General features: G+C 41.3%; 2 protein-coding genes across 2 annotated transcripts in view; both read left to right on the top strand.

Moving 5' to 3' along the window:
* LOC143283938 (ubiquitin carboxyl-terminal hydrolase-like) overlaps positions 1-16,085 on the top strand; it is a 28,775-nt gene extending 12,690 nt beyond the window's left edge. The window contains exons 6-9 of the mRNA XM_076590393.1: positions 5,139-5,186; positions 6,178-6,253; positions 11,924-11,982; positions 12,477-16,085. Of these exons, the coding sequence (XP_076446508.1) occupies positions 5,139-5,186; positions 6,178-6,253; positions 11,924-11,982; positions 12,477-12,563 (270 nt within the window). The 3' untranslated portion in view covers positions 12,564-16,085. The remainder of the gene's footprint in view (positions 1-5,138; positions 5,187-6,177; positions 6,254-11,923; positions 11,983-12,476) is intronic.
* On the top strand, positions 6,269-11,898 carry LOC143283937 (uncharacterized). Its single transcript, XM_076590392.1, has 2 exons — positions 6,269-8,772; positions 9,268-11,898. The coding sequence occupies exons 1-2, from the start codon at positions 8,217-8,219 to the stop codon at positions 9,531-9,533; spliced, it is 822 nt and encodes a 273-aa protein (XP_076446507.1). The 5' UTR covers positions 6,269-8,216; the 3' UTR covers positions 9,534-11,898.
* Positions 16,086-21,300: the final 5,215 nt, after the last annotated feature.

Raw genomic sequence — 21,300 nt, 5'->3', positions numbered from 1 at the left:
AGTACAGTCCTTATTTAAGTGCTGGTCTTTCTTGACTGTATCAGCTTCTTAGTGATGTGGTGTCCAATGAAACTTGTGTTATCTTGCAAGAGCAGCAGTGACTACTACTTCATTAAGAATCTGTCTTTTTTTGTTCTTGCATTTCCTTGCTGTGTGGACCTGATGGCTCTGCACATGTAATGTTCTGTGATTTTGATTTCTAGAATAATCCTTAATTTAGACAGGTGCAATGGCCATATGGTTTTGTAAGTTTCCTGAGTTTAATCCCCAGTTTCGGTGCACCTGATGGGTTAAGGGCGGAGATTTTTCCAATCTCTCAGGTCAGCGCATGTGCAGACCAACTTGTGCCTGAACCCCCTTTATGTGTATATGCATGCAGAAGATCAAATACACATGTTAAAGATCCTGTAAAGTGTAATCCATGTCAACATTCGATGAGTTATGGAAACAAGAATGTACCTTGCATGTACACCCTAAAAACAGGGTATTGCAGCCTGCATAGCAGGGTAAAAATTGTTCAAACATGCAAAAGCCTACTCATATACAAGTGAATGGGAGAGAATAAGATCCCCAATTAAATTCATGGGGTGGGTGTAAACGGAAACATCTGGACTGAACATGTAGATTGAGACAATCCATTGAAAGTTGGTAATCATGATGAAGACTTTGACGAAGTCCGAGTCTGAACGCAGATAAACGGCTGAAATTTAGTCAGCGATTTTGCTGACTACATTTCGTATGCCCAGACTTTGTTAAAGACAAACGGCGCGTTTATTTGTAAGTACTACAGTCAACTAGAATGCACCTTCTAGAAGTGTATAATGCCAAATGGTGATAACAACGATGATGATGATATGGTAACAGTTTATTTCTTTTGTGCCTTTCATTAATATACAACAAAAAGAAACATAATGCGTAAGAATTACAATTACACGGACACGCACACACACACACACACACGCATACGCACACACACACACTGGTGCTTCAAAACAACAGCGACTTCGTTGGGGATTGTCAACCACGTGCATGCCATACGATCGCACGTATTAGTGATGCCCTCTGGACACAACAAACCAATGAACTCCAGGCTGAACAAACCAAGCGTAAATTTCACTCCATGCAGCAGCTGAAGAGCATGCACGTAGGGGAACTTATTCGGGAAAATATGTTTCTTAACTAATAACGAAGGCATTGTCAAGAACTATTTGAGAGAAGTCCAGTCGTTTGTTGTCAGACCTTCACATCCACCCCATGAATACTGACTTTGCTGTGGCAAAAGTTTTGACGTTCAAAGTACAGACGTTTTGCTTTACGCCCGAGGTACGCAAGTCAGTCCCCATGAACACGGCCCCAGCTCACACATACTGTTAACCCTCTTACACCCAGGTTGCTCAGCACTAATCACCCATGAAATCCCATGCCAAGGCGAATAACTTGATTTTCGATAGTGGGTAATTATAAACATTGATTAAAAATATCATTACGTTCTTTTGTTGCACATGTTTATATTTCCTGCATTCTACACATAATAAAGTAGCAAAAGAATTTTTGTTTCCAGGCTCATGTTGTTTTGTATTTACACAAAAAAATCAATGTGTCAAATTTGGTGGTCATCTTTGAAAAAAAAATTCTTTTAATTATAGTATAATTTTCTTTGAAATAAGTTTATCTGGTCTGCAGTGTCTTCTAACACATCTTCTTTTTATTCTTTTTCTTACTCAACTTGAATTCCAACAATGAACATGCTGATTTTTATGTTCTTTTCATTTGGAGGGATGATGTCTTTTCCTATGATGGTTGGGAGAAAAACAACAGCAAACAAAAACAAACAACAAACCTACCTCACATGTAATTTCTTCATAATGAAAAGAAAAATATAATCCATTGAACTAGCAAACTCAGAAAGATCGTGCATAATGCCAATAAGCATCAGTGCAATCAACGACTGACAGTATCGATTCCGACAGTCTGGCAATCAATTTATGATTTCGGAGGTCCGACGATCCATTCACGATTTTGGAGGTCCAGTGATTGATTCACGATTTCGGAACTCCGCTGATCGATTCACACTCAAGTACCGACTACACTCTCAGTATCGGTAAAACTCAAGTCTGTGGATGTCCAAGTCACACAGTATGATCGACTTTTACAAAATTCTCACGCAGAAATCATCTTCAGAATAGTCATTCGGATTATGCTTCTATGATCAACAGTCATCTTGCAACTTTGAAACTTCAAAACTTTAGCAAAACTTTACCAAATCAGTAATATATTCCATTGAACTTGCACAGTCAGGAAGATTGTGCAGAACGCCAATAAATATCAGTGAAATCGAGACTAACTCACTGACGGCATCGATTTCTGAGGTCCGGCGTTTGACTCATGATTTCGGAGGTCGATTCACAATCAAGTGACCAACTTCACTCTCATTGTCAGCAAAACTCGGTCAGTCGATATCTAGGTCACTCAGTTCGATTGATTTTTACAAGATCCTCATGCAAAAATCATTAAAACGATTCAAAGTCATCTTCAGAATGTTTGTTCAGATTATGCTAAAGCTCTGGGCAAATATCAAACTCGTCTTCCAACTTTAAAAATTCTGATGGAGTCTCCCGTCGGACAGATGGATGAGTAGGCAGGCAGGCTTATCTGTTGGTGTGTGTCCTCATATGGGAGAAGAGGCCAATTCTGGATGCGCAGCATTTCCCACAGGTGTTGCAAGGGAAAACGTCTCCAGAAGTTGAGCCTTGCTTCCTTCGCTCACGCTTCTCCTTAATGGCCAACGTTCTCTTGTTTTCAGACGTCTTTATGCCACTAGAGCACAGCATCCTCCAGCAAGAGCGGTCAAGGGCATCAGTTTCCCAGGAAGCAATGTCTGTGTCACAGGCTTTGAGGTTTGTCTTCAAGATGTCCTTGAAGCGCTTGCGGGGTCTTCCAAGTTCGCGTTGGCCTTCCTTCAGCTGGCCATACAGTAGCATCCTTGGGATCCTGCTGTCTGTCATGTGGACAACGTTGTCCTGTCCAGCGTAGCTGGAACTGAATCAGCAGGCTTTCGATGCTGGTCAGGCCGCTCCTCTCTAGCACCTGGAGGGTAGAGACCCTGTCTTGCCACTTTATGCTGAGGATCTTTCGTAGGCATCTCTGGTGAAACTGCTCAAGTTGTTGAATGTGACGGCGATACATTGTCCATGTTTCATAGCAGTACAACAAGGTGGTCAGCACAACAGCTCTGTAGGTTTTCATTTTGGTGCTGAGCCTGATGCCTTTGTTGTTCCACATCCTGTTGCTGAGTCTGCCAAAGGCGGAGCTGGCCTTGGCGATGTGCAGCGTCACTTCTGCATCAATGGCTCCGTTACTGCATAGGGTGCTGCCCAAGTAGCAAAACTTGTCGATTGACTTGATCTCTGTGTCATCGATCTTAATTGCAGGTGGGGGGGAGGCACTGGCGTTCTGTGAGCTAGCTGGTTGATACAGGGACTTGGTCTTGCTGAGGTTGACGGTGAGTCCAAAGCGCCTGCAGGAGGTTGAGAACCTGTCCATAATGAATTGCATGTCCTTGTGGGTGTGTGCAGCAAGCATGCAGTCATCAGCGAAGATGAACTCTCTCAGCATTGCCTCAAACACCTTGGACCTAGCGTGGGGTCTGTCGTCTCTGTCCAAAAGGGTGTGAACATTCCAGGCACCCAGAGTCAGGGCATGACTCCTGGTTCTTTTCTTCTGTTGTTTTCGACCGCTAGTGTTGAATGTCCAAGTACGTGCAGTTTCCTACTAGGTACTACGTGATGCGGGCTTTGTTTAGGGATCCTTTTATCCCCTTTTCCCCATGTGGGGAGAGCAGTACTGTCCTTAAAAAGGGCTGCTCTGATGCTGTGGGAGGATACGGGTGCCGCATCTGCCCCAGTCTACAGCAGACGACCATCACCCCACAGCCGCCTGCGTGCAGAGTCATGACTAGGAAATGCCAGCAGCATCCTCTGCCTGTCCCCATTATCACTTCTCCATCGCCACAGGGCTTGGGAAAGCTGGGTGTTGGAGGGCTAGCTCGTCGTTCTGACATTAGCCTGGATGCCTGCCCAGCACAGGTGACTTTTTTCAGTGAAGAGGAGTTGTGCAGTCCTTTCCCCACTCTCTCGCCTACCGATGCTCAGAGTCCCACAGATACTGCCACGTGTAGAACGGCCTCGGCAGGTGCAGGTTTTTTCTTTGGAGTTCTGTCTCCTAGGAGGACTTCCAGCCAAGGATAAGAGCTCCCTCTGCCCTTTGGTCATCCTCTTTACAGCCATTGGGAAAGGTTTCCTCCTCCACCTGGTCTGTCGTTGGGAGACTTAACATGCCGCAGGTAGTACTGAGTTACATGGTACCAGTAGCAAGGGCTATGCCCCTGACCTGACCCTGGCCGGGCAAATCGGACTCAGAAAAGTGCAAAATGCATGGCAGGAAGTGCCGAAAACAAGGCTGTGAATCTTGCAAGAGTCTTGTTTATGTAAATAACAATGGTTGCACCCATAGTCAGCACATGTTTAGCCAGCGGTACCAGGCAAGTTCAGGTGTTACACTGCAAACCGCTATTGGGCGGGTTCGGTGTATAATGGTTAATGAGCTTTTCTTATTAGAGTCTTTGTGTTCAGATTTCTCAAGCTTTCTCACTTGATCATGATGATGAATCCGAGTTATAGTGAGGCAGTTAATTTCCCTGTTTCTTGGTTGTATTTTTGCAAACACTACTTTTTTTTTTTCAAGTTTATGACATTGTCAGTTTCACTGATCCACTCAGCCTTGTTCTGAAGTTACTTCCAAGTTTAACCAGGTCAGTCATAATTTGACCATGACTAAAAGAGGATTTTTCTTGATTTAAAAAAAAAAAATTCAGGGTTTTTTGCTAACAAAAAATAAACTGTACATGATAAAATGGCAATTGAAACACTTACAAGGTGAATTAAGTGGATGCTGGAACAGCTTCCTGTTAAGTGTGTGAACAGTACTCACCCTGTTAGTTTGCAAAGTAAGATTGGGATTTGCAGTTGTTGGGGTGGGAAAATGGAATTCCCATGATACCATTGTATGTTCAGTTGTGGGCAGTGGGTCAGTAGTGTGCGTGTGTGTGTGTGTGTGACAATGGTACTGACTGTGTGCAGGGCATGAGCATGGCCCATGAGGATTCCGCCAATGAGGGGGATACTCAGGTTCGTATTGTCTTCCATGCATCTGTGTCATCTGCTCCCCTCTCTGTCTCTGTGCTTCGTCTTTTGAATTATGCTTACACAAAGAGTTGGCACATTGAACCTATTTCAGTTATCTGTGTGACTTTTTTGTGTGTTTTGTGGTTTATGTGTGTGATGTGTAGACATCTGTTATGAACTTGAGCAACGGAGCATGCTGGGCTAGATGGTAGATATTTATCAGTTAACTGATATTGCCATCACATTTATGAAGACACAGCTCTTGGGTGAAAGTCATGAAGCATGATTAACTTTTCCCATTGATTTTGATATTTGAAAATGAATAGATTGTCTGAATTAGTCATAAATTACATCTCTGATAGATTGTTTGAATTATGAATACAAATTCACTAATACATTGTATTATGAATACAAATACACACACTTTATTGTCTACACTTCGGTACAGAGATTTGCTTTTTGACAGCAGCACGTGTCCAACATAAAAGCAAACAAATAGAATTAATCATAAAATTGCATCTCTTTGGGCAGCTTCATAATCATTTGCATGCACTGCACCTTTCTGCTTTCACTTCATGGTTTAGGTGGCAGAAAGTTGAGATGATATGATCACAAGCCTAGAGAGACCCCCCAGTGGACAGCACTCAAACTGACCTTGTATTTAGATATTTATCCATCTTAGATTGCAGATTTTGTCCATCAGTAAGTCATTTCTTACACCAAACCTTTTCATTGGCTGTGCTGACAGCTGGTGTGAAAGACAGGAACGCACTGTTTCAGAGATTCACTATATTTCCCATTGTTTTCTTGTGTCTAAATTCAATTCTAGTCAGTCTTCGTGAACCTTGGTCATGCAGTTTTATGTTATTTTATGTTTATATCAGTAAGTGTGCTGATTATGTTTAGATATTGTCAGGTTTGTCTTCTGTGATTGTCCCCTTCTTTGTTTTACCACTGATAGACTTTTTTCCCTCGCGTTTCTTTGTGTTGCCAGGCCCCATCCCCAGATGTGTCTGTGACACAACACTTTGTTGCCTTTGTGCTCCAGAACGGAAGTCTGTACGAAATGGGTAGGTTCTCAGAACAGTTCTGGCTATGTTCCTCTTTCTCGCTATTACTTTCCTTCTTAGCTTTGTTGTTGCAAGTCAGACTTGGTTGCCTAAAATGTTCTGCTGTGAGTTTCAATTAAGTTTCTCCAACAGCTAAATGTTGACAACACAAAAAGAGAAAGACTATTGTCTTCCCAAGGGAGACAAACCAAAGAAAAACTGGAGACCAATATCACGATTCAATTTTTCTCATAAAATATGATTAGCTTGTAAGTTTATGGAATTAAGACAGTTTTACACACATTATTACATAAGGACCAGATGTTTGAGATGCCCAAAGAATTTTGTGCAATGTAATACACAGCACAGAAAATGAAAATCAACCCAGGCAACTTCTTTCCTATGACTTTGAAAAGACATTTCACAAAGACAGACCTTACTGTTTTATTGGCAACGTTTGTTAGGGTTTTTTTTTCACAAGGGAAAGATCAGTGATATTAAATCAAAATTACAAACATTTATGAATACACTGAAACATAGATATGCCATCAAAAAATAAACACAGTGGATATGTCCTGTCTTTAGAAAAATGATTTCCTTGTAATGTATTATGTGGACGATAATAAATTGACTGATAAACATTTTATTATCAAGAAAAACAAACAAACAAACAGAAAACCTCTTAATAAGTACTGTTTATAATTGTTTGGTCCAGTGCTTTCATTAGAGAGAATTTATGATGACAGTGAATGCATTGGGGGAAAAAGATCTGAAAAACATTTATTTGCATTTTTAAAACATGGAAACCCTAACAGTGTTATGCTGTTTCACATAAGTGGATTGTTCCATGTTGGTAAATAAAAATACTTGTAATCTGTGTAAAGAATGTGGTCTATATTAGTAAAAATGCTGTAATGAATTTGGGTACTGCACATTCTGGTGAATTGACAGCAGTGACAGCAAGATAAAATAAAGGTAAGATAAATTAGTTGGAATGATGACATAAAATATTTTAAATGAATAAAGATTATAAATGAACAAACATTATTCATTGCAAGGGAAAAAAAAAAAAGAAAAGAAAAATTGAGAAAATAAAAGGTTGACCTGATAGATATTGTTCCCTTTCATTTTTTTTCTTTGATGCCTTAAGTTAAACCTTTTTTTTCAGTCCTTTTTTGAAGCACTTGTGTAAACAAAGTGAGTCTATGTTTTAACCCGATGTTCGGTTGTCTGTGTGTGTGTGTGTGTGTGTGTGGTAAACTTTAACATTGACATTTTCTCTACAAATACTTTGTCAGTTGACACCAAATTAGGCATAAAGATAGGAAAATTCAGTTCTTTCCAGTCATCTTGTTTAAGGCCAGACACGGTAGTGAAATTTTGACCAAATCATGATTTTTTTTATGATTTTCGTTTTTTCGCATAATTTGCTTCTTCAACATCTAATCTTTATAGTCATTTTCATATTTTGTACTAAATCAGTCGCAAAAGGTGTTATATTTGCAAATGAAAGTTGCTTCCTGATGTTGATTTTGTCTGAATTTTTCAAACATCGTCCAAAAGTGTTGATTTTACACCTTAGCAACGTATACTTTCATTTCCCGAAGCCTATCATATCGCATATCAACAGAAACAGCGTCATCTTGTGAATACACAGACCCGGTTCTTTTAGTTGTTGAAACGGACTATAAAACACTGCGAGCGATTTTACACACACACTGTATCGCACGAACTTTCCCGAGTTTTCCCAAATAAGGGCATAGAGTACTATGACTGTGCAGTTTCATTGATGAGACTGACACCAGTGGAAATTTCAGCCAATCAGATTTCATTCCGCTGGGCTCAGCCAGCCTTCGGGCACGCTCGGCTCCCTCCGTCGAGAAGCCAAAATGGCTGTCCAATAACAACAACATGCTGACATGAAAGTGTTTTTTCTCGTCAATTGTTGATTATTTTGCCAGCTAAGACATCTCCTGGATTCATCATGCCTCGGCATAAGCAAGAAAAGAGACGATTGCACTTGATAGCTGCTGCAAAAGCAAAATGGGCCAAATGTGATGCGGCAGCGACTGAAAGCGTGGCTTCGAAGAAACCAGCACCTTCGACATCAGACTCTGATAAAAGTGCGTCGAGAAGAAAGATCGAAATCATGAACCCTGTCGCATATAATGGTGAGGTGGAAGACCAGAACTGGACTTTGCTACACGTTTTCCAGCTGACCAGACTGATGAGTGACCTGAGTTGCCCAGAGTGCGGAGAAACGGGACTGTCAGTCAGTGTGCGAGAGAGGGAGAAAGCTGGTTTTGCGGCAAAGCTTGCCATGTGCTGTGATGGCTGTGGTTATGAAAAGTGCGAATTCTCATCCCCACGAACTGGATTCAATGACAAAAAGAATACAGGTTTTGAAATAAACAACAGGATGACCATGCTGAGCCATGAACTGGGAGGCAGCTACACTGCTCTTCAAACCTTCAGCACTGTCATGGGAACACCAGGCATGCATTTGAAAACTTTCCAGGCCCATGACAAGAAAGTAACAGGTATGTTTGTGAGGTTTTTTTGATGGTTAAAAAAATCTTTATCTTTAACTGTGCAGTACAAATACACACAAGTGTGCACACATCCCTGCACTGATAACCACTAGTGAAACATTACACTGTCAACCACTGAATCAGTCACTCAGACAAAGTTTTGCTTGTTCAGTCTTGACTATGATCCATGTGTGTGTGTGTGTGTGTGTGTGTGTGTGTGTGTGTTTGTTTGTGTGTGTGTGTGTGTGTGTGGTGTGTGTGTGTGTGTGTGTGTGTGTTCATGAATGGGTGAATGCATGTATATCAGTTATGTGTGTAAATTATGCAGAGTGTGTGTGTGTGTGTGTGTGTGTGTTTCATTGCAATATTATATATTTATGTATGTGTATATGTGTATGTGTGTGTGATATTTAGACTCATCACCTGAGGAAGGAAAGTAAACTATGTAAATGATATAGTTGTGAGCACAGCACAAATATCTCACAAACATTATGCATTTTTCAGCTGCTGAAATTGAATCAGGGTCAACACTCTTAGAACGCACAGCAGCTACAATCCAGCAGGCGTATGCAGAGACCGATGAAGACCTGCAGGGGGCACTGGATAAAGGTGAAAATCCAGTCATCAATATCAGTGTTTCATATGATGGAACATGGCAAAAGAGAGGATTCACATCACTGTATGGTACGCCACCCTACGACGTCTCAACAACCGAGAGGAGGAGGCCAGGGATCCAGATGCCTACCAAGCAGGAGGACACTAGCTTGTAAGTACCCCCTTCCACTGTGCTCTCCAAAACTGCTCTCATATCAGGAGTATGGGAAAGCCAGACCACTGGAATGTGTCTGCCAATCTGTGTAAACCATTTCACGTTCTTTGTGAATTTGTCATCATGTGAGCTGTGAACTGGATTATTATTGGCCACAAAACACTTCAATTTCAACTTCTTCTCTTACCTGGTGGTTGCTGTGCTGTGGATTAACATGCTGGGTGAGTAAGTTGTACTCTTTTACCACTTGTGCTAAACAACACTCAGCCAGTAAAGTTTCTGTTCTTCTTTCTCCGTTTTCTGGGTTTTCTGTTTTTCGCACGCTACGCACATTTCAAATGGCTAAAACTTCCACAAAAATAAACACAGAGCCTTAAAATTTGGCATGGTGCTTCTTTAAAGTATGGTGCTTAAAAGTACGCATTGCTTTTTTGAAACAAAATGTATAGTTATGTTTTATTTGAATTTTATTTAGAACAATCGGTGCAATATAACTGCGTTGACCAAAAAAAAAATCTCAAAAATATAAATTTGTCATTACATCAAAAAGCTATCCGTACTTTTATACATATTAACATTCCTAAACTAGATCAGAAAACAGATTTTGGCTAAGTGCAATTGAAAAAAAGCCTTAGGCTTTTAAAAATTTTTGTTTGGCAGCCATCTTGGACTGTTTCCATGGCAACCGGAGGTCCAAACACCAAAAAAAGAATAGTTTTGAACTTCCCAGTAAATATACTTTCAAAGTGTAATACATTTTAAATTAAGGCAACAAACACCTCTGATATGAATTTTACTGTAGTGTCTGGCCTTAAAACAATATTGCACCTCTGGGATGGGCACAAAAAAAATTAAAAAAAAGAAGCAAACTGCATTTACTGTTTATAATTTTTTAATTCTCTAAACTTGGCACTTTGATCTGATATTCTGACACAACAACAAGAGCAGTCATTATTATCATTTTTTGTTCAAACAGGAACTTCTTTTGCTAAACATGGAAGTTATATTTATTTTGCAAACGTTTTGGTGCAGATAGTAAAAAAGGGAAATTAATCTGTAATTAATGCTAGGGGACTTAATTTGCTTTAAACTGATCTTTCTCATCTTAAACATTACATTTTGAAATTATTCTCAATACAAAAAAAGTTAGTGTGTTTTACTCTCAGTGTACAGGGCTTTCACTCTGTTCATTCGCCCAAGTGGTCTTTTTCGGAAAATACTAAAATCAATACTACAAGTGGACTCTATTGGCTGAGCCCTGAAGGTCATGGGCAAAAATCAATTGCGTACTCATATTTATACACATTCAGAGCGCATGCTCATATTCTTCGCGAATGCGAACAACGCCATTTTGTTTCAAGTTGTTGACCTGCCTGTTCAATCCTATATTCAATGGACAATACAAGATAACATGTGATGGAAAGTTGGAGAAGGAGACCGTTAAATATTTATTCAGAGAAAGATTTGTGAACGCCTCATCACTTACTGGATTATGCCCCAAACTGCCATAAAAATATCCACAGAATCAGTCGGAATTCACAGTTAAAAATTGTAAACCATGCGAGTTAATACCCTTGAATTGATGAAACGAAAAAATTTCCAGTCTTGACTTTTCTCAAAATGAAGTCCTTTTTACTTCATATGACGTTTAGAAGTACTTGTACTTGGCTCTACATGTTATTAGTTTAACAAAATACTAAATTTTCATATCAACTTTAAAACTATAAAACTAGAATGAACATAAAAGAGAATTTGAATCGACCGTGTCGTACTACATTCTCGGCGGGTGTAACTAAACTAAACTAAACTGTAACTATCTAGATCTAGAGAAAATGGCTAAATGTTGCAGTGTGATTGCGGGGATAGCCACGTCTCCTTTACCGCGGACTTAAAAAGAATTTTTTATTGCCCTTAAAGATTTTTTGAATGCCCAAGATACACCAGAATAATATGATTTAAACAGCGTTCTCACTGCGAATACCGCAATTGGTTTATCGCCCTTCAAAAAAGTATGTTCAAATATTAAATTTTAGAACGTCAGTTAAGGAGCCACGATAGTGTAATGGGTAAGACAGTTTCTTTTCACCCGAACACGCGGGGTTCGAATCTGATTAGGACTTCTTTTTTTTTCTTTTTTTTTTTTTAACTCGAAGCTTTATAATAACAAATACAGAACACATTTTAACGATTAGTTTGTTGTTGTTTTTTAAGTGTATCACAAGTGAGTCTTGAAGGCCTTGCCTCTCTTGTCTTTCTTTGTTCTTTCTTTCCTTTCTGTCTGATTTGATTTTTTGTTTCTTTTGGTCCCTTTTTCCTCTTTTTCTGACTGATTTTTTTTCTTCTTTTTTTCCGCTGGGTTTTGATATTCTATGATTTTTTGTTATTTTTCAGATGGAAGGAAAGAAGCCCCGATTTGTCATGGCAAGACGACTGCAGACTGTTTCCTGAAGGTGAGGGTCAATGATCAGACATTGTGACATCTCTAAATCACCTGTGGACACTTAAATTGGAAGCCTGGCCCCTCCCCCCGTATTCATGCTCCCTCCATGTTTGTCACAGGCTTTTACTGTTATTTGCAACCACTCAGTGGTTACATGTAAACCTTTGAGTTATCTTGTTGCTTTCCTTTGCCTTGCTTGGGCCAATCGAGGCATGCTATAACCTGTGGCACTGTCAGAGTTGGGTTCTGAAGTATTTCTTCCAAACCAGCTTCTGCCTTCTTGAAGTGGTTGGCATAGACTGATTAAATTCAAGAAGGACTAGGGCGCGTGCGCACACACGCGCGCGCACAGGAAGATGGTCTGTTACTTATAGTAAACAGAATGAAATGAACTCAGTCACTTTGTGTTGAGGATGAGAATAGTGATGGTGTTGAAACATCAGTCACTTTGTGTGTTGAAAGACAAGGATAGTGATGGTCATGAACACTGATGATTGTTGACAGGACACTGTTGCCGTGGTGAAGAAGTTCATGGAGCGTGACCCTGAAGAAATCAGTTTCACTTTGATGGCCCTGGCCGCTTCGCAGTAAGCTAACCCGCTGCGCCACATCTCTGCCTTCTCTCCTTCCTCTGCTCTGCCCGACCCATCTCAGCACTGGGACCACCAGTCGGCATCATCGGCCCTGAACGGTGATGTTGGTCAGCTTCCCTCCCTCCCTCTGCTGCTCTTTTTTGGCTGCTGCTGGCCGGGACTGGTTAAGTTTCCAACTCACCTTTCTTCTCTTGGCAGTCACATTTCACACATCATCATCGTTTCCTTGGACCTTCACAAGGGTTTCCTCCACACTTCTCAGTCAGTGAAGAGAAAGACAACTGTTTTAGGTGGATTGCTGAGTTGTTTTGTTTTTTTCATTCTCCCTCTCTCCCATGGGGATATGAATTCCGTGGATCCCATCATTGATGGCCTAGTCATTTGAATTTGCATCATAATTTGCTTGGATGCTTTCACTGTGCTTTAAGATACAAGAGCCACTGTCATTGTCAGCTTTGAAAAACAACAACACCAGGCACCTTTTATGTCCATATGAGCAGTTCAGTGACATTTCTCTGCACAGTGCTTTCTAATCTGCTTTTTAAACATTGACATTGCCTGATTATCTTCATCAGTGAAAGATTTCCTTTTGCTTTAAAAGCGTTTCACTTGATGAAAAATGTAAAAGACACATTGTTCTGACCAGTTTGTACATTTCTAAAGCCTGTTTTCTGCCTGACTGGCTGTCAGGAGATTGACAGTCCCCAGGTAAGAGCTGTTGTCAGTCCTCAATTTTGATTCTGACAGTGAAAGATATAGTTCCAGATTCCAGAGTCTCATTCCAAATTTATTTCTGCATTTCATATTCACATGCAGTTATTGTTTAAAAAAGAACAGCAGACAAAAACCAGATTCTGGTGTTTCTATAACTTCCTCTTTCCAATACAGAAATAGACCATAGACCATGCCTTCATTTTTTGAGAGATTTGTTAAAAAAAAAAGAAGAAGGAAACTGCATCATATTGATAACATAAAGGAAAATGAAATAGCCATGTTGACTGAAAGCACTTTGAAAAGAAATTGGTCATAACATCTCCATGTTAACATCCTTGAAACATCAGAACCAGTGGATTGAAAGACTGTTGCTTTGTTGAAGAGAAAGGTTCCACACACACTGACTCAGGCTGCTGGTTTCATCATAGTGATTCTGCAGCTGCAGATCTGTACATTAGCAGTGTCTCAGTTGCAGAGTCTCCTCCAATCTGCCCTCTCTCCCTCCCTCTCTGAAGTTTGCCCCACTGGCCAGTCATTCAGCATGTGTTACTGTGCTGTGGTCATACCATAACAGCTGTCTGTATTGATTGTGTGCTGATGGACCAGGGACGTTGCTGACCTCCCTTCCTGTTTATGTGTCACGGTGTTCAGTATGTGTAGGGTTGTTTAAACTGTGTGCTGTGTGAAGGTGTCGGGTCATGTGACTAGCATGTCATCACAGGCATCAGTCAGACTTGTGTGTGAGGTGTGTTGTGTGTCATGTGGACAGTTTGGGGGGTGGTGGGGGGTGGGGAGGGACACAGTGGACAGAAAGCCAATATCAAAAAGACAGGATTCACTCCTTGTGGGGAAGCTTTTCCAAACTTTAGACTTGTTTGAAAGAAAGAAAAAAAAATCTTTGTTGGAAGAAGAACGATGTTTTCACAAGTGACAAAACAATTTGTCACATAGCTTCATTTAGTGGGAAATATTTGGCTGTTGAAAGAAAGAAAAAACATTCTTTGTAAGAAGGAAAAGCATTACCACAAGTCACCTAACAATGTCACAATTTCTTGAAGTGGGAAATTGATTGGCTGCATTTGAAGTGAATAATAAAGTGTTGAAGCAAACTGTTTTGCCCACAAAGTTGTGAAACATCTTTCGCTGCCATTCTGTGCAGATTTGTGAATTTGAAGAGATTGAAAGCAATAACCAAAGATTGTGTTTGGGGAAAAAGAAAGGATTTCCCTTTGACTTTGAAGAAATGCGAATGCTTCAGTGCATTGAAAAAATCAGGAAATTCAAGAAAAACAAAAATAAGTGATGAATCCTGTTTGATGAGAATTAAGTGACAGAGTAGTGAAGCAGACATTGTTGGCTTTTGTTGTTGTCTTTTGCTGGGTTCGTTTTCTTGTGAATGGTGCAGGAACATTTTTGTATAAGGAATCCTGTCATTGTGTGCCATATGGTTTCTTTATACGCTCTTCGTTTTTTTTGTGTTGAAACAGTCCACATCCGCAAGGGGAAAAAGAAGTTCTTAAATTGATGCAACAAACTGTGTCTGCAAAATTCAACTTTTGTGCCTTCTTTTCCAAGCAAAATCCAGTTTGTTCTTCACTTTTGATGTTGGCACTAGAAGTCATTTTCATATCATCAGTATATTTTTGGTATTGCAGCCTTTTTCAAGTACTGTCCACCATGAATAAACAAAAGAGAAAAATCCCTTCAAATGCACAGTCTTGGTCATTGGCATGCATCTCTCCTCAAGTGTAAAATGAATAACAGTCTACATGTTTGTTTGATACCATATAGGTTTCCTTGTATCAGAATTTCTCTAGTCATTGAATGCACCCAAGTATAAGTATTGCAAATTTGCTTTGCATCAAGCTCATTAACAGTCATAATACAGACTGACGCTCACACTTCCCAGATATGGGAGCTCATTGTTTGCAATAAATGTGATATATACATTTGAATATCATTCAAGAACAACATACCATGCACAAACAAGTATGTGCCCACACAAACAAGCTTGTGCTCACACAAACACATGCTCTCACACATACACTGAGAGTTGGTCACAAGAGTAAGGTGTGTGCTGAATGGCAGCAGTGAAGGACAGATAGGGATCTGGTTGGATTGCCAACCAGACTGCTACACTGTGTGTTACATACACTGCTGCTTGTCCCTGCATCCCAGCAGACAGATATTCTGTTTAGAACTCTACATGTGCGCCGCACTTGTGCCTCGCTCGCTTACCCTGCATTCAGGGATCTCTGGGACCAAAATATGGAGGTAGATGGTTACTTCCTCATAACAGTTTGCCTTGAAATGTGACTCACAAGATTGGAGTGAAGATTTTTCTTGTTGTGTCATCACTATGAGTGGAAAGTTTAGTGCGGGATGGGTTTCCAGTGTTAAAAGTTTGATTTGCTTTAAATCAAAATAAACTACATTTTTGAAATATCAGAATGTATGTATAAAGCATTTCACTGAAAGCAATCCAGAAGATTAGAAGCCAAAATATCAAATTAAGAGAGCCAAAAATCAAAAGAATATGTAGTAACACTATCTTTAAATGTTGATCAATACTGTTTTAAATAATCCAAGAAAAACTAAGAGAAAGAAAAGCGGAACAGAATTGTTTGTCATTTTGCTTTCATGATTCGAAGTGAATCAGTTGCATACTGTTAGTATTTTCTTTGGGTGCAATTGTTGGTTGAGGTCACCGTTTGGAGTTGAAGTAACTCTGTGCTAGTAAGTTGCTTGGTTCCATGAGTTGTATTCTAGAGGAAATAAAGAAATCAGCTTTTGCTGTTGTTGCTCAGTGCGTGTGCTGTGTGGTGATTACTAAACAAATGAAAGATGTTCATTCTCTCTGTTGATCTGTACAGTGTTTTGGTTTGTACTGTTATGACTGGCAGGTAAACAATTAGAATGTAAGAGCTGTATGACATTTTAGCTTTTACAAAATCAGTTGTATATGTAGACAGACAAGGTGTAAGTTTATTCACATAACCCACCAGGCACTGTGACCAGGATTTGAACCCAGGACCCTCTGGTTGAAAGTCCAACCACTAGGTGTAGCACCCTACAATAGCAGCTCCACACCCAGTACACTGGTATCTCAACAGTGACCACCAGTACTGTAACTCCTGCCCCATTACCATGGACCGTTTCTATTTCTCAAGCTCAGCTTAAAGTGAGAAGTGATTCTGTGCTGAAATCAACCATCAGTATGCTGATGTGTGCATGTGAAAAGCATGTTTCTCAATAATAGATGATAATATATAACCTCATTGCTTTTTAACTGAGAAAATTATATAAAACAGCTTGTGAAATTATTATATTTGCATTATTGATTTCTGAAATAAGTAAAGTTCAAAAAGATTAAAATATAGTGGATTGATGGCCTAGCGGTAATGCGTCAGCCTGGAAAGCAAGAGAATCTGAGCACGCTGGTTCGAATCGTGGCTCAGCCACCAATATTTTCTCCTCCTCCACTAAACTTAAGTGGTGGTCTGGACGCTAGTCATTCGGATGAGACGATAAGCTGAGGTCCCATTTGCAGCATGCATGTAGCACACGTAAAAGAACCCACGGCAACAAAAGGGTTGTTCCTGGCAAAATTCTGTAGAAAATCCACTTCGATAGGAAAAACATATAAAACTGCACACAGGGGGAAAAAAAAAGGGAGGTGTTGGGGGAGAGGGGGGGTGTTGGGGGGTGGGTGGGGGGGGGGGGGGCTCTGCAGTGTAGTGATGCGCTCTCAGAGAAATATGTTGTGATAAAAATAAAAATAAAAATTTTCTTAATTTAAAAAGAGAGGAGTCACAAAAAATGCTTTATTGGAGACATTACATTTTTAGTCATACCAGCATTCACTGGTAGATACCCTAAACTGGAGCTGTCCGAATGTCCAGTATGGAGGTCTGTGAGTGGGTTCTCCATGTGGGACAGAGACTGACCTGAGGTCAAGTGCAACAACTGCTGTCAACACCACCATTCAGAATGAAGCAGATTACTGTTACCCCTTATCTCACCTCCCCACTCTATTCCTCAGCTCTGTGGAGGATTTCAATGTTGCCAGGTGACAGAGGAAAAAAAGATAGATTGAAGTCTTGTTTACTTTTTCAACCTCTTATGGACTGCTGGAAGTCTTGTTTACTTTTTCAACCTCTTATGGTCTGCTGGCTTCAGAGCTCATGTCTGCTGAATGTCGTGTCAATGTTAGCACAGTGCAAAAGTGAAGAGGATGGTTCCTGTGAAAATGATAATTCTGGTGCTCATAACATGATCAGTTGCCAAAGTATGATTTGATAACAGTTTTGTTTGAATTTAAGACTTCTGATTTTACTTTGTTTACAAAAAAGTTGAGACTTCAAACTTCATAGTATCATGTCATAAATAAGGAAAATTCCCTTGTAACAATGTAAAAACACAAAATGGGACAAAGACATACTTGCTTTTGCCCTCACTGTTCTCACACATGCATACTATCATACATGTACAAGCCAACAACAGTTCACACACATGCGCGTGCACACACACACACATGCGTGCTCAGTTCAGAGAACATTGGAGAGTTCATGGCCCTACACACACGCATGCACACTTAAACACATACGCTTCACAATTCTGCATTGAACAGTCAGACATCCACTGGAAGGAAAGAGTACGGCATATGCATAGCCCTGGCCTTGAAACAACGCAGATGCTGGGAACTGTTGGATGCACATGACTGCAGAGGGTGGGAAACTTCTGCCATGATCACTGTCAGATTGCTGGTGACCACTCGCTCAAAGATAGTGGTTGGTGTCATGAGGTCGGGCCACTGTCTGGGTGATCTTCTCCAGGCTGTCAGTATCACCTTTCTTGGGACTGCTGAAACAGCATGCTTGATTGTACAGCATGACACTCTTGAAAAGTACCTGGAAGAAGAGGAACAGTATCTCTTGGTTGGGTGGAAAGACCACAGCTTCCGCAGGAAGTACATTATCTAGTCAGTCTTCTGGCAGCAGACATCTATGTTGACAGTCCACAGCTTGTCATCAATGATAGTTGTCAGGTACTTACAGGAGTTGACAATCTCAGTGACCTGGCCATTGATATATAGGGGCTGAATACTGCCTTTGACGTTTAGAGAATATCACCAGTGCTTTTGTCTTCAACACATTCAGCTCTTCATAGTTGGTCAACGTCATGCCGCTGGTCTCATGTGAGTTGCACCATGCTCCATAGAGCTATGACGTTGTGTTTAAAAAAAATATTTTTTTATTTTTTTCCCCAGTAAGCTTCCTTGATCTGGAATCATCTTAGGCTTGTTGAAAAAAGGAGATCCCCCTCCCCCATACCACCTTCACAAAGAAACAGCACTACAAAACAACCAAGCATTATTGGCTGATTCTTAGATTTCTTTTTTTTTTTTTTTAAAGGAGGGGTATTGTTATTGAACATGGGGACTGGGCACCAAGAATAATTCACAAATGAATAAAAACAAATTCTGTCCCACAATTGTTGGTTGCATCTCATGCTGCTCATCTACCCCCCCCCCCCCCCCCCCAACCTTCTCAACCCTCTCCACCCTTACACCCACAGCCACATGTTCTGTCACTGAACTTCGCCACTCAAGACTGCATTGCTGCTGGTTTTCACTAGTGTCGATGTCAGGTCGCCAGAGGGTCACACACCAGAGGAGACCCTGCACTACTGCCGAGTCATTTTCAGTTGTGTTTAGCTGCGCCTGTTCTGATTCAGCAAACGTAGCCCTCGACTGACCACAATGGAGGCATGCAGACCAAGTAAGCGTTCCCTGGCCTCCAGAGTGTCCCCCCCCCCTCCCCTCCATCCACCATGAATCTGTTGACACCAAAGACCTTGACAGTAACTCGCCCCAGGCATGGAAGTGGAAGGGATTTCCAAACTGAGTTCACCAAGAAAATATACCCGAAAAGACCTTGACATTTATAAACTGTATTTGGGATGGAGGGGGCTGGGGGAGTGGGGGTGGGAGTGTTTAAAAAAAAAGAAGAAGAAAAGACACATTGGTAAAGAAAAATACCCCCCTCCTCCCCACCACCACCAACAACAATAACACACACACACACATTAGGGCATCGTCTCAAAAACAAAGCATGGCGGGGCATCGAACTTTTTACTTTGACCAGAGTGAACCAAATCATTCGGCAAAACACGACCCGTATTGACCCGTAATGATGCCAGGATCAGCTGATTCCTCCTGTGCCAAGTGAAAAAGGAACGGGCAGATGACGACCAAGTGTTCAGGGTGCGACAGTGACCTTCACACATACACACACACACACACACACACACACACACAAGTATACTTTCGACAAGTTTACAGATACACACACACACAAGTTTACAGATAACACACACACACACACACACACACACACACACACACACAGCTGTTGTTCATTTCTTAATAACCCTACCCCCCCTCAACCCCCACCAAAAAAAAACAACAACAAAACCCACATATCCGTGAACTTATCAGAAGCATAACCGTGTACAGTCTGTGTTATCTGTAAACTTGTCAACTCATCGAAGGCATAATTGTGTGTGTGTGTGTGTGTGTGTGTGTGTGTGTGTTACTTTAGTACACCCACCGAGCACTGCAGAGAAAAGAGAAGGTGAGTAATTTGTTTTCGAGTACCTTATCCTCCTATCCTCTTGATAACGGCGTCAACGAATTTACAGACAACCAATTCAAACTGAGAGGAAAATCCACGGGTAGAACTCTTTTGAAGCCCCTGATACCGGTGTCACAGCATATTCGAACACCCGTTGGATTTTGCTTGGGGTCAAATAATGTCTAGCCCAGATTAACATAGGGGTCTATGTACACTAACCTGCAATGACCCCCGGGGGCAAGATGGGGGGGGAGATTGGGGGGGTAGGGGGGGGGGGGTTAAACTTCAACTGGTCAGAAATGATCGACTTTAGTAATGGATCATGGGTTAATTATGGTCGCCTGTGGTAGATTTAGCTTACTTGGGAAGAGACCCTCAATCCCCATGTTTGCTTCTGTGATGTTGATATGGACAGGAGGGGAGGGGGTCAGTAAAAGACAGTCCAGATCACCCCACTTCCTTTTTCAATAGCTTGATTCAACCTCTAAAAAGGGGGTAAGTTCCAGCTAGGCGGGGTGGGGTGGGGTGCTATCTTGACTGGCCAAAAATGACCCTGGGTGCCATTCGAGGCTTGTCCAGCGTGACTTCGGGGTAAAATCCAGCAGGGGGCAGTAGTTTGAAAACTGTTGCACCGGGTCTACGTGCACAGCGGCGGTCCATGTCAGAGCTCCGAGAGATAAGAGTGCTCGGACGTTCCTGTGTTTCTGACCACCACCAGCTGATAGACACACGACACTCCTGTCCACTCCACAGAGGTCACGCATGCAGGTGAGAAGCAACGTTCTTTAAGAAGTCAGTGGTCAGCACTTCTCGGTTCCGACGGGGCGCAACAGCCTGGTGGTTAAAGCGTTTGAATCTCAATGTGAGGGTTCTGGTTTCGAATCCCGGCTACGGCGCCTGGTGTGTTGCTAAACAATTTTTTTCGCCTTTTCATGCCAACAGATGTGCAGACCTCCACAGTGCCTGACATTCCTTCGTTTGTATACGCATGTAGAGCGTTAAAGTGTCGGAAGGACAGGATTCGGCCCCACCTTCCTGTGCCGTGTCAAACACGCAATGAGTGCGAATTCATTGCCCTGGTTGCCTTAATGTTATGGGACCTTTAACCTATAACCTTATTACGTAGACAGAGAAGCGGAACTCGACACAGAGATTATAATATAAAAATATTATCAGGGTTGGGAAGGTACATGAGAAGAAAAGCACACACACACACACACACACACACACACACACACACACACACACACACATAATGAAACGGAAAGTGGCAGAAAGACATTAGCAGAGAGAGAGAGAGATCACGATCACGATTATGATCACGATCACGACCCTGAAAGTGAATATTCATGTTTATGATGGGCTATGGGTTAAATTAAAAACAAC

The sequence above is a fragment of the Babylonia areolata genome, chromosome 7, assembly GCF_041734735.1.
Source record: "Babylonia areolata isolate BAREFJ2019XMU chromosome 7, ASM4173473v1, whole genome shotgun sequence".
NCBI lineage: Eukaryota > Metazoa > Mollusca > Gastropoda > Neogastropoda > Buccinidae > Babylonia > Babylonia areolata.
The sequence above is the reverse complement of the archived record's forward strand: the minus strand, read 5'-3'. Positions and strand labels throughout refer to the sequence as shown.

Coding starts and splice junctions, on each gene's coding strand:
- LOC143283937 (XM_076590392.1), top strand. CDS start 8,217: ATGCCTCGGCATAAGCAAGAAAAGAGACGATTGCACTTGATAGCTGCT. Junction 8,773..9,267: donor CCATGACAAGAAAGTAACAG/GTATGTTTGTGA, acceptor TGCATTTTTCAG/CTGCTGAAATTGAATCAGGG.